At 39.1% G+C, this 12,431-nt stretch overlaps 1 protein-coding gene and 1 long non-coding RNA gene across 2 annotated transcripts; one reads left to right on the top strand and one right to left on the bottom strand.

The window, feature by feature from the left end:
- Positions 1-1,704: 1,704 nt before the first annotated feature.
- On the top strand, positions 1,705-5,070 carry LOC308405622. The gene is made up of 2 exons (XR_013973368.1): positions 1,705-1,888; positions 4,127-5,070. It is a non-coding gene; the product is annotated as an uncharacterized lncRNA (long non-coding RNA).
- A 3,808-nt stretch (positions 5,071-8,878) lies between these two features.
- Positions 8,879-11,792, bottom strand: LOC308405477 (uncharacterized protein). The gene is made up of 2 exons (XM_080896154.1): positions 10,159-11,792; positions 8,879-9,933 (listed from the first exon to the last, which is right to left on the bottom strand). Exons 1-2 carry the CDS (start codon positions 11,554-11,556, stop codon positions 9,583-9,585), a joined length of 1,749 nt encoding a protein of 582 aa, XP_080752280.1. The 5' UTR covers positions 11,557-11,792; the 3' UTR covers positions 8,879-9,582.
- Positions 11,793-12,431: the final 639 nt, after the last annotated feature.

The following is a 12,431-nucleotide window of genomic DNA, read 5'->3' as shown; positions in this document are numbered from 1 at the left end:
AAAATATTTGGTTGCACCTGTGCGACCAACTGTTCGGGTAGCAAAAAAAAAAAAAAAAAAAATCTGCAACCTTTCCTGTGGTCAACAACAGACACATTTTGCCCCTATCGTGGACTAAACCAATCAGAGATAGTAAGGGGCGGGACCTCTCTGATTGGCCGTGGTCCAGTTGAAAGTGCAGGTGGAAGTGGGAGGAGAGTAGCTTGAATAGAGCGATATCAATTCATTAAATCCTGAATCGACTTTTAAATAGAACTGTGTTTTGCCAGAAACGCCAGATTCTCAGATTAAAGCTCACAAAACCATTTCAACAACAACCAAACAGCAAATGAGAGCAGGTACACGGATTCCACACAAAGACGTAAACACAGAGCGGACCGACGTATCAGAATCGGCTTTGTCTTTCTCGGCTTTCTCACCCGACGGCCCGTAGACGGACACGCTGTCAGAGCTTAGCGATCCTGATGCGTCCGGTCCGCGCTGTGTTCACGTCTTTTTGCGCTGATTCTGAGCTGCAGGTTTTGTCTCTCTCCAACCAAAATTCACTGAGCCAGCAGCAAAAGAAGCAGCAAACTGCGCTTCACATTTGATCAATGTCGTCATGAATTTTGCTGTTTTGCTTCCTCGACTATTAAAATCACACTCCATGCACAGCTAGCTCTCTCTCTCTCTCTGTACTTCAAGAACAGTTTCCCGTCTCCAATCTCTGTTTTCTGTATTACAGGGAGTGCAGAATTATTAGGCAAATGAGTATTTTGTCCACATCATCCTCTTCATGCATGTTGTCTTACTCCAAGCTGTATTGGCTCGAAAGCCTACTACCAATTAAGCATATTAGGTGATGTGCATCTCTGTAATGAGAAGGGGTGTGGTCTAATGACATTAACACCCTATATCAGGTGTTCATAATTATTAGGCAACGTCCTTTCCTTTGGCAAAACGGGTCAAAAGAAGGACTTGACAGGCTCAGAAAAGTCAAAAATAGTGAGATATCTTGCAGAGGGATGCAGCAGTCTCAAAATTGCAAAGCTTCTGAAGCGTGATCATCGAACAATCAAGCGTTTCATTCAAAATAGTCAACAGGGTCGCAAGAAGCGTGTGGAAAAACCAAGGCGCCAAATAACTGCCCATGAACTGAGAAAAGTCAAGCGTGCAGCTGCCAAGATGCCACTTGCCACCAGTTTGGCCATATTTCAGAGCTGCAACATCACTGGAGTGCCCAAAAGCACAAGGTGTACAATACTCAGAGGCATGGCCAAGGTAAGAAAGGCTGAAAGACGACCACCACTGAACAAGACACACAAGCTGAAACATCAAGACTGGGCCAAGAAATATCTCACGACTGATTTTCCTAAGGTTTTATGGACTGATGAAATGAGAGTGAGTCTTGATGGGCCAGATGGATGGGCCCGTGGCTGGATTGGTAAAGGGCAGAGAGCTCCAGTCCGACTCAGACGCCAGCAAGGTGGAGGTGGAGTACTGGTTTGGGCTGGTATCATCAAAGATGAGCTTGTGGGGCCTTTTCGGGTTGAGGATGGAGTCAAGCTCAACTCCCAGTCCTACACTGAAAAAAGTGATATTGTCTCCTTTTAAATATAGCATATTATATTTTGGTATATCTTTTCAATTCAAATGAGTAATTCCTGTCTACATATATAATTCGAGTAACTCCAGAATACATTCCCTGGGTTTAATCCAATTAATTTTAGTTAATTAAATGTAGCTCAAAATGCTTAAGTATGTTTTTCATAGCCTCCTGCTGGGCCATTTTGCGCATGCGTTAGGACAGGCCACCATTTTGCACGCGGACTGAAGAAGCGGACTCTTTGTGTGCTGCAAGCGGGCTCAAGTTAATCGCACAACTTCATATAAAGGTGGTCTAGCTTCGGTAAGTAAACCTTTTACGGTCGTTTTTGTTTTATTTTTTTACCTCAGTCAAAGCATGTTGACTCTTTAAGACGTGTGCACATGGAGAAAGAAGTCTAAGTAGTTGTACACCTCTGAACTTTGTCATGAATTTGACTTAAGCTAGCTATGTGCTCTATTAGCTACTGCTCTATTAAAAGAGTAATTGTATTGATGCGTTAAAATGTCATATGTTTTTAGCTTAGTTCTTGTGGCACACTTTGTACTAACAAATTATGGAACGAGGCAATTTCTCTGTAGTTAGCTGTAAAGTTCACTGTACAGTCGCCTGCAGTTTTAAGTTGAGAAATCGTCCCTCCCGCCACAACATTGGCATTAAGGAATAGTCGGGCGGGGGAGGGGGCTTCTGAACGCACCTGCACAGTCAGGGGTGCAGTAGGAAATAAGTAGGATTGGCGTTGCACAACGTCTTTTGTGCAGAAAAAAATAATGGTTGTAAACTGTGGAGGAGAATAACTCAGTGGTTGCCAAAAATGTGAGATCAAAAGGCACTGAGAGTGATGTTTGTCAGAACTGAAATTAACTCAGAAAAGAAGTTGCTTCACTTGATAGAGCTGTTGAGTGCAAGACCTGTCAGCGGTCTGGTTTAGCATTTGAAGCCTCGCTACGTGCTTCCAAACCGCTGCATTTAATCTCAGAGAAAACTAACACAGAGAAGTAAAGCAAGTGTGTAAGTTCATCTCTTTATATTTGCATAGTATTTCCATGTTGAGCTTAACAACCGATGTATGGAGCCACAGCTGGACTGGCTGTCGGAGTTTTGTATTGAGGGGGAAAGGAAGCGATTTGTTTTATACTTCAGCTAGAATGAAAAAAGACACAAAGCTGGAGTTATTCGGTGTCTTCATGCTGAACAGCTAAAACTTCTTCCCTCATTCTCCCCCCTCCCTCTCCTGTTGCTACTTCAATCATGAAACTGATCGATTATCAGGTGATCGGCTTTTCTGTCGCTAGTCTCTCTCATTTGTTAGTCACCCAGTTTGCGCTAGAAAGAGGAAAACGGCAGATAAACAACAGCAGCACGTTTAAGCTTGATAAGCTGTTGCTAGAATTTTTTTAATATTACTTCTAGTATCCGCTTATGTTTTCTGGAGCCACAGCCGTAATAGCTGCTGGTCATGATAGTTTGGATATGTGGTGAGAAGGAAACATGAAGGTGAAACCAGGAGAAGTTTTTACTGAATCATTAGAGCTGAACAGGTAATGAAGAAACAGGTTTACATTTTAGGTCACATGAATGAGTTGAAGGGAAGTTATGAACTGTTTATGAGAGACAAATAACACCAGGATCCTTTTCTATGTAGCTGACATCTGGTAACTGTGCAGGGGCGGATCTAGCAAAGTTTTGCCAGGGGGCCAGGTAGGGCATTAACAGGGAAAGGGAGACACAAAGACATAATTTTCTTTCTTATTCTCATTTAAAATGTCTAGCTTTTAATAAATAATTATTCTAAATCTTACTACCAAAGTGGTGATCTGGTTAAATGTATAGAGATCCATTATTGTATGTAGTAAATATTAAGTCTAATATATGCCCTAGTAATAGTAGTACATATAGCACTTTTTCCTTTGGGAAGGTACGCTGTCTGCGCTGTCTGCAACTGTATTGAAGAAAAATGTTGAATCAAATTATTATAGAAAAATAATTGATTTCTGTGCATTAAAGTAGATTACGTCAATTAAGCATTATCAGGCGAAGGGTGCGGGGTGGTTTCCTAATATTTTTGCTGGGAGTTGGCAGTCCTATTAGTTAGTTTAATATTTCTATGTACTGTTTAGAATACCTGAATAAGGAGGATGGTGTAAGTTTTTTAGGTTGATCAGTATTGCTGAAGTATAAAATATTTTGGGTGCAGTGTATTTTTTGCATACAGGTATAACAGAATAGCTTTAATGTTTTGTTTTTAAAACTGAGTATGAACTTATACAAAATGCAGCAAAATATTTATAAAAACAGTTTTATTTATTATAAAATACACTATATCGGATTCATATCGGCATCGGCAGATAATCAAATTTATGATATCGGTATCGGACATAAAAAAGTGGTATCGTGCCATCTGTAGTTTGCACAGAGGCACAAGTAAGATTTGTTTTGTTACAAGGGAGTATCATGAAGTAATGCACTAATGGCTTGGAAACGGTAATTGTTTGTCTTTCTAAAGTTTATTTTTTTTTATTTGTCTTCCTTTTCTGGCAGATTTTCTTCCCCTTATGTGTTACTGTTTATTCAAGAAGATGGTGTTATTTTGGTAAGTACATGCAAATTCCTTACATATTTATCACAACAGTATTTGTCACAGTATTGCAGGGACAAGTTTATCTATCTCATCTTAAGGGTTCTTGTGATTATTAATATTGATATTAATTAATATCAATTAATATATATGATTAAATTTCTTTTATCCAGGACAAAAGAAAAAAAAAACTTGCGAAAGTGAAATGAAAAACAGGAATTTAGTTCTTGTGAGTTAAGAGGATGCAGAGCATAGGGTTAGATGGAGGTGGATCATTCACTGTGGTGATCCCTGAAGGAAACAGCCAAGAGAAAAAGGATCAGATTGCAAAAAAAAATGTGGTTTGTTTGCATACATGAGTCTTTACGGTACCCACAGGACTCCTGAAGTATAAGTACTCTGAAGTTTGCAGAGCAATTTCAGAGATGTTTGGGGCTTACATGGCAAGCATGTTTTTAGTTGCACATCTAAATTTTCTCTGCTCTCTGTTGCTGATGGCAGAGTTCTGCCCCGCTGACCTCACAGGTGAGACACTCCCACCAGTGGACAAAGAGCACAGGAAAATGTGTTGCCAACCACCTGAAACAGACAAATATCTGCTTTTTAAAACCCTTTAAACCCGTTAAATGGACTGATGCCATTCATTTCTTCTTTGATTAACAGTAGTAACATCCTTCATGCACTGTATACTAACCCATATGATAATCATGCTTTATGAAGTGATGGCAATTGCATTGTAGCATTTAATGAAGAAATAACAAAATAATCATACCAATGATTAAGCACCAGTCTTCTTTTTTTCTGTGTGTGTGTGTGTGTGTGTGTGTGTGTGTGTGTGTGTGTGTGTGTGTGTGTGTGTGTGTGTGTGTGTGTGTGTGTGTGTGTGTGTGAGAGAGATACAGGTAAATGCTGAATTCCAGTGTATTACAACACTTCAACTGGAGATGACCTTCGCGGCACAGTTAGACAGAATTACACCTCAGTTGATGACAGTTTTCCAGAAGAAGGGCGGTGTTTCTGGGCAGAAACTTGCCCACCACTTGCAAGAGGTAAATCTGAATATTGCAAATTCTATTTGGATTTCTTTTGTCTTAAGTGGCAGGTCACTGGTGAGTCCAATAAGCCGTTTTAGGTGACCAGCCAAGCAATCTAAATTTTGAAATTTCATATATAAATTTTATTTACTATGTTTGAACTGACATATGATAAAATTTACTTATTGCGAATTTCAGACATTGTTCTTTTTTCCAAATTGGTTTAATCAGCAACTCTCTTTAAACAGGCTGAAAGTGATGTTAAAGTGAAAAGGGAAGCAGTTCTCAGGGCACTTTGCCTCTACCTTGGTGAAGAGGACGGAAGCCTTATTCGGGAGTTCTTTGTAAGTCATTTAAGTCATTGTAAGCAAGTCATCTATACACACACTTTTTAGATAGATATCTGTGTGTGTGTGTATTACACACACACACACACACACACACACACACACACACACAAACGACTAGATTGGAATTTAATTGTAGAGTTAATTGTTTTTTCTTTTACCTTTTTATTAAATGTTTAGGACATTGAAGGAGATGATATCCAGAGAGACCTGAAGAAGCACACCATGGGCATTTATGTCATCAACAGGGAGGATGGACAAAATGGACATTATGATGACATTGGAATATTTGTTGAAGGGGAGATAGTCATGGACAACATTGGATCTCTGGCGCAAGCTTGTGCATTGATGCTTGGAGTAATCTATGCACTAAACCTAGCCTTCCCCAAGGAATTGAAGGACTATTATGAATTCATTTAGAAAGTGTTGATGGGATTCGATGGTGAAAAGCTCTCCCCCAAAGTCTTTGGGCTGAAGAACAAAATTGCTACTGGATAGGAAGATTTCTAAAATAACACATCAAGAGAATGCTGTTATGTAAATTACCAATGACTGGTGCTCTTGTGAATAGGAGTGAAACTCTTGTACAACCATCATTTGTTCTGTGTTATGTTTCGATTGAACATTTTAACTTTCAATAATGAATGTTTCACGTGTGGTACATTTGAGTAGCTTGAAGAGCAACTTTGTAATTATTCAGTTATAGCTGCTGCCCTGCGTATAATCAGTGTTAACTCAACCGGATAAAAAAAACAAAAAAACCATTCATGATTACCACACTGCAGCACACTGGTAACACTTTAAAGACTATTAATTGTTTTGAAGCGAGTATGTTAGGTCAGAAAATATGTAAAACATTCAGAATCTTCAAGGAAGGACTAGAATGGAAAGACAGTGGTCAATAAGCAGTAAGGAAAACACAAGTTTAATTTTAAGTCTAATTACCTTATTAAAATGCAATTTCTAAATATGGATCGCAGAACAGCAAGTCTGAAACTGGTTAGTTTGTGGATGCATCAGTTTCTAATTGTGATACATTATACTGCTGGTAGTGTTTTATTCTTTTATGTAAGGAGTTTGGTTTTTTTTTTTTTCTTTTTTAGAGGAAGAGAAACATTGGTTAACATTTCTCGTCTGTTGTTTCTGTTTTGTTTGAATACAGCTTTTTAAAGCTACTAGTTCATAGGCAAAAGTTTTGTAATTTGTATTATACAAATTGCAGCAATTTCCCTTAGAGATGTGGATTCTTATTCTGTTTGCAACAAATTTTGCATTAATAAATGATGTGAAAGAATGTTGTAGTTTTCATTATTGACGTTTTTAAAAACTACAAATCAGGGTAAGCAATATTTTTTAAGTAAACTTAACTTAATTGAAATAGAGAGAAATTAACAATTTGATTGATTTGAATATAAGTTTGGGACATAAGTGTAAAGGAAACAAATTATTCTGGTACATTTAACACGACCTTAGTTGGACTTACTAATAATATTTGACTAAGACGTATCCACAACAGTTAAGTTAAAGTAGCTTAAAAATATATGTTGGTTTTACTCGCTTAAATTAAATTCAGTGTACCGTAAATGTCGGGCTATAAGCCGCTACTTTTTGCACAAGCTTTGAACCCTGCGGCTTTTAGTCAGGTGCGGCTTTTCTATGGATTGTCCGTGATTTTTGTCATATCGTAAGACGATTTGTTTTGTGTGTTCCGCTGTTGTACGGCACTACGTTGCCTGGCGGAAGGATCGGGGTTCAAGAGTGGTATGTTAGTCACATGTCCGTCCGCCAGGCAACGTAGTGCCGTACGAAGTAGCGCGAAAAACAAACTTCAAAGTAGCGCTACGCATTCAGCGGGAGGCGTGGATGATGAGCGGCGATAAACTTGCAAGTTATGCCCAAAAAGCAAGTTATGCCCAACTCCACCGGTGGATTCTGACAGCGTGGAAAAGTGTGAAAACATCCACGATCACCAACGGATTTTGAAGGGCTGGACTGCTGCATGATGGAGAGGAGGACACCGCCAAGGCCCTTCTGAGGGTGTTCGACTCTGACACTGACAATGAGGATTTCTTTGGTTTTGAAAGTGACAACGAAGGAGAGAAGAAGAGTGGATGACGAAGCCATCATGAGCCTGTTTGTATCCGACACTGGAGAAGAGGACTTTGGTGGTTTTAGTGCGCAGGAAGAAGAGAAAGATGGTGGTGAATGACTGACTTTTCTTCTTGTTAAAGCTGTGTCACTGCACCTGAGCCTAAAAGGTAGTCCGAATCTATTTTTCTGGTGTGCTGTAGGCTACTGTTATGTACTACATGTGCAAATATGTACCCATAACTTGTTTTTCAAAATATTAATAAAAGTGATGTCTCCAAACAGCCATCTCTTTCCTGACAATTCCCTTTGTGCATATTCTCTTACATCTGATAAGTCAACATTGAAACACCTGCGGCTTTTGGTCAGGTGCGGCTAATGTATGTACAAAACAGGATTTTCCCCTGATTTTAGCTTGTGCGGCTAATATTTAGGTGCGCTTTGTAGTCCGGGAAATACGGTACTTAAAAAATATTTCTGGATTCAAACAAATTTATTTCGTGCAACCACTTGTCATAAAAAAATTGAGTAAATTGAACAAAACATTTTTTTCAGTGTACTCCCAGTTTCTGGAAGACACCTTCTTCAAGCAGTGGTACAGGAAGAAGTCTGCATCCTTCAAGAAAAACATGATTTTCATGCAGGACAATGCTCCATCACACGCGTCCAAGTACTCCACAGCGTGGCTGGCAAGAAAGGGTATAAAAGAAGAAAAACTAATGACATGGCCTCCTTGTTCACCTGATCTGAACCCCATTGAGAACCTTTGGTCCATCATCAAATATGAGATTTACAAGGAGGGAAAACAGTACACCTCTCTGAACAGTGTCTGGGAGGCTGTGGTTGCTGCTGCACGCAATGTTGATGGTGAACAGATCAAAACACTGACAGAATCCATGGATGGCAGGCTTTTGAGTGTCCTTGCAAAGAAAGGTGGCTATATTGGTCGCTGATTTGTTTTTGTTTTGTTTTTGAATGTCAGAAATGTATATTTGTGAATGTGGAGATGTTATATTGGTGTCACTGGTAAAAATAAATAATTGAAATGGGTATATATTTGTTTTTTAATAAGTTGCCTAATAATTATGCACATTAATAGTCACCTGCACACCAGTGTTGCCACAGTTACTTTGAAAAAGTAATATATTACGGACTACTGATTACTCCTTCCAAAAGTAACTTAGTTACTTTACTGATTACTTTATTTTTAAAGTAACTAAGTTAGATTACTAGTTACTTTATTAGTTACTTTCAGAAGCTGCCAATAACACTCCCCACTGCCTCAACATAAAAACATCAACCGATTTTGCCAATACTCACTTTATTGGAAGTGTATTTTAACAGTAATGTCAACAATATATCTCCTGACATTTGAAGTTGAACTTAAAACTTTTTTCCTGACAGAAATACTTGTTTGTATGAAAATAAAGACAGTCTTGTTACTTCACTTAACATAAATACTTTTTATAAAAAAACAAACAAACAAACAAAGAGTCTTTCTTGACTTCCCTTAAGATACTTTTTATACCATCCACATGTAAGCACTATTGTCCGCTTTTGTAACTTTGGACTAATCTTATGAAAAAAAAAAAAAAAAGAGACTGCAGGTCCAACTTAAATTGCCTTACTTCCTTGCAGGTAATTGTTTTAAGTTAATCAACTTGAAAACTTTAATAAGTTTATTAAGTGACTTTGATAAACTTAATTCAATTACTTGTAAATAGTTATTTAAATTGGATTCCCCATTCTCTGTTTTTTCAGTATATGTTGTCATCGCATGTTATGGGGGAAACAGTAGAGTGGAGCGAGTAAACCAGTGGTTGTACCTCATTAACAGAAGCTTCTCAAACCTTTTGTCAGAAAGTCGATTTCTTTTAGGCGTGAGCACCAAACCTCCCAGACTAAAAAGTCGCTCCACAGGAGCACTTGATGGGGTTGGAGTGTTATACTTTAAAAAAAAATTGTCTTTATGCTTGAAAATTTATGCAGAATCTGAAGGTCGTAGCCTGACATCAGGTAGTCCATGACTTCTTTTTCTGCAGAATAGGTCTCCTCCTCTGGCTCTGCCTCAAAAGTGAAAAAGTCCATCTCACCTTGGCTGCTAGATGTAGTAGCACTGGGCACACTGGCAGGGTTTTTTGCCAGAGGAGCAGTGGTGCAACACTCTGCTGTCAGAAGCTGTTTTACTCGCTCCCTCCTTCCTGCATCTCTCAGCCATCGGAGTTTGAATTTTGGACAACTGGCAGCTGCAAGAAGGGCATCTTTGTCATCCAGCACACCGGCGAAACGAGTCTGAATAGCCTAAAAAACATAATTGATATTTTTATGCCTACAATTTATTATGTTATTGAATTATTTGCAAACCATGCCTAATATGAGATCAGTATTATGGATTAATTTTGTTTTAGGTTACTTGTAAACATTTTAATTGTTTTAATCTTATTTTTCAATGATAATTAATATTCTGTTCCATGTTTGTGAATTGTATGAAGCAAAAAATCTGACTAATTTCAAGATAGAGCGTACCTGTACAATGGCATCTGGAAGGCCTGCAGTCATCCTGGAGAGGTCATCTTTCACAGCCTGGGTCTTCTGCATCAGAACTTCAAGTGTTGGTAGTAAAGTTCCATATGGACAGTCGCCTTGTAAAATGTCCAGTGCTGCAGTCAGAGGTTTCATGGCCATGCAGTACTCATGCAGGAACTGGTATTCTTGATCTTTGAAGCACTTCAGTCCTAGCTTTGTGCACAGAGTATTCAGCTCACCCATGGGGATTTCTGCAATTCTCTTTACAGCATCAAAAAAGGAATTCCACCTTGTGGATGTTGGTATTAGGAGCTTTCTTTTGCTGATTTCTTCCACTGTTTCTGATGCAAGTGTAGATCTACTCGATTTGGTCCAAAGAGCTGTGCATTTTGCTGTGCTGCTCCTATACACAGCCCTGCTCTCTGCATTGGTTGTTAAATGTTTCTCCACATCACGTGTGCAAATTATGTTGATGGTGTGCGAAGCACACCTGCGGTGCGGGGGAAGAGACAGCTGACCATCACTTTCATTCTCAGCCGAGAGGATTTCTGACAGATCAGAAAAAGTGACATCATCGTCTTTGGGGCTGGACTCTTCCTCCTCCGTCTCATCATCGGACTCCGTGACAGGATGATAAACTTGAAACGCCTTAACAAAGTTGGATCCATTATCAGTAACTGTTGCAACTACTTTGTTGAGTAATCCATAAGAGGAGTGGATGTTTTTGATTTCTGTACCAATGACATCATACGTGTGTCTACCACGAATTCGCCTACATGCTAATGCAACCTTGTGACGCTCTAATGTGGTTCTACTGATCCAGTGGAGCGTTACTCCCATATAGCTTCTGTTGTTAGCAGTCCAAATATCCGCGGTAGTTGAAACAAAGTCAATCTCATTCAGTGTGGCCTTCAAATTTCTCTCCATTTCTGTAAACTCCTTCTCCAAGTAAGAAGTAAAAGTCGTTCGGTGAGGCAGCTCGGCATTAACAGAAGTAGGGATCTTTTTTATTATGGCACGAAACGAGGGCGAGTCAACAGTGTTTATAGGTAGCATTTCTTCTACAATATACTGCGCGACCAACTTCTTCAATTCTTCATCACTTACTGGTTTTGCACCAAAGTCCAACTTTTGTTGTTTGGGGGGTGTAGGACCTTCTGCGGAAGTCACGGCTCTCTGCTTCGGACCACTTGGTGGGACTCTCTCTGTGAGTTTGACTGTGCTGTGCTGCGACTCCAAATGTTTCTTTAAGTTTGACGTAGTGTTTTTGAAGGTAGATAACACTTTTTCGCCAACACAGAGTGTACAACGAACCTTAATATTTAAATCTTTAGTTGACAGAAACTCAAAATAGTGACCATATTTCCAGCTAAAGAACGAACATCTCTCTCCCTCCATTGTTGTTTACACTTTTTTACGTCGCTGGCTGCTTGTGAGCGGGAAACGTGACCTGTCGCTTATGTGACGTTTCACGACACGTATGCGTTTGTCATCCGCTGAGACGAAAAGAAAAAACCAAATCTTTTTGCTTAAAAAAAATAGTAACGCACAGTGGTTTGGACAAGTAACTTTAATCTGACTACTGTTATGGAAATAGTAACGCGTTAGATTAGTCGTTACTGAAAAAGGGGTCATATTCGGAGTAACGCGTTACTAAGCAACGCGTTACCGGCATCACTGCTGCACACACAGATATCCCCCTAAAATAGCTAAAACTAAAAACTACTTCCAAAAACATTCAGCTTTGATATTAATGAGTTTTTTGGGTTCATTGAGAACATGGTTGTTGTTCAATAATAAAATTATTCCTCAAAAATACAACTTGTCTAATAATTCTGCACTCCCTGTATTCATTCGCTTATTACCCACCAGTCTACCGTTGTTTACAGCGCTGTCGGCTGCTGTCTTTTTCTTTTCTTTTTTCACTTAAATGACCTCGGACAAGAAAGCCTATTTTTTCTGTTGTTCAATACTGAAGAAATTTAAACTTTATATGCAGAACATTGTAGAATATTTTTAAGGTTATCTGCTATAAAAAGCCAGACCAGGAAAATCTCCTTCATGTTTTTCTGTGTTTTATTCTCAGTTACTTTCACACAAAGGCATCTGCTGTGATGTTCACAATTCTGATGAAGTCAGTACTGATAAATGATCAGAATTATAATATTTCTGACTGTCTGAGGCTAAGTTGAATCGAATCGGGACTTTGAAAACCGGAATCGAATGGATTATAGAAATCAGTGATGATACCCAGCCCTAGTGAGCAGCCTAGG

The sequence above is a fragment of the Rhamphochromis sp. 'chilingali' genome, assembly GCF_963969265.1.
Source record: "Rhamphochromis sp. 'chilingali' genome assembly, chromosome: 11".
In the NCBI taxonomy this organism is placed as follows: Eukaryota; Metazoa; Chordata; class Actinopteri; order Cichliformes; family Cichlidae; genus Rhamphochromis; species Rhamphochromis sp. 'chilingali'.
Note: the sequence above shows the minus strand (reverse complement) of the source record. Positions and strands in the feature narration are given on the sequence as shown.

Excerpts from the sequence above, each read along its gene's own strand:
- LOC308405477 (XM_080896154.1), bottom strand. The coding sequence starts at position 11,556 with ATGGAGGGAGAGAGATGTTCGTTCTTTAGCTGGAAATATGGTCACTAT. Across the intron at positions 9,934-10,158 it reads TTCCAGATGCCATTGTACAG|GCTATTCAGACTCGTTTCGC; the intron begins GTACGCTCTATC and ends TATGTTTTTTAG.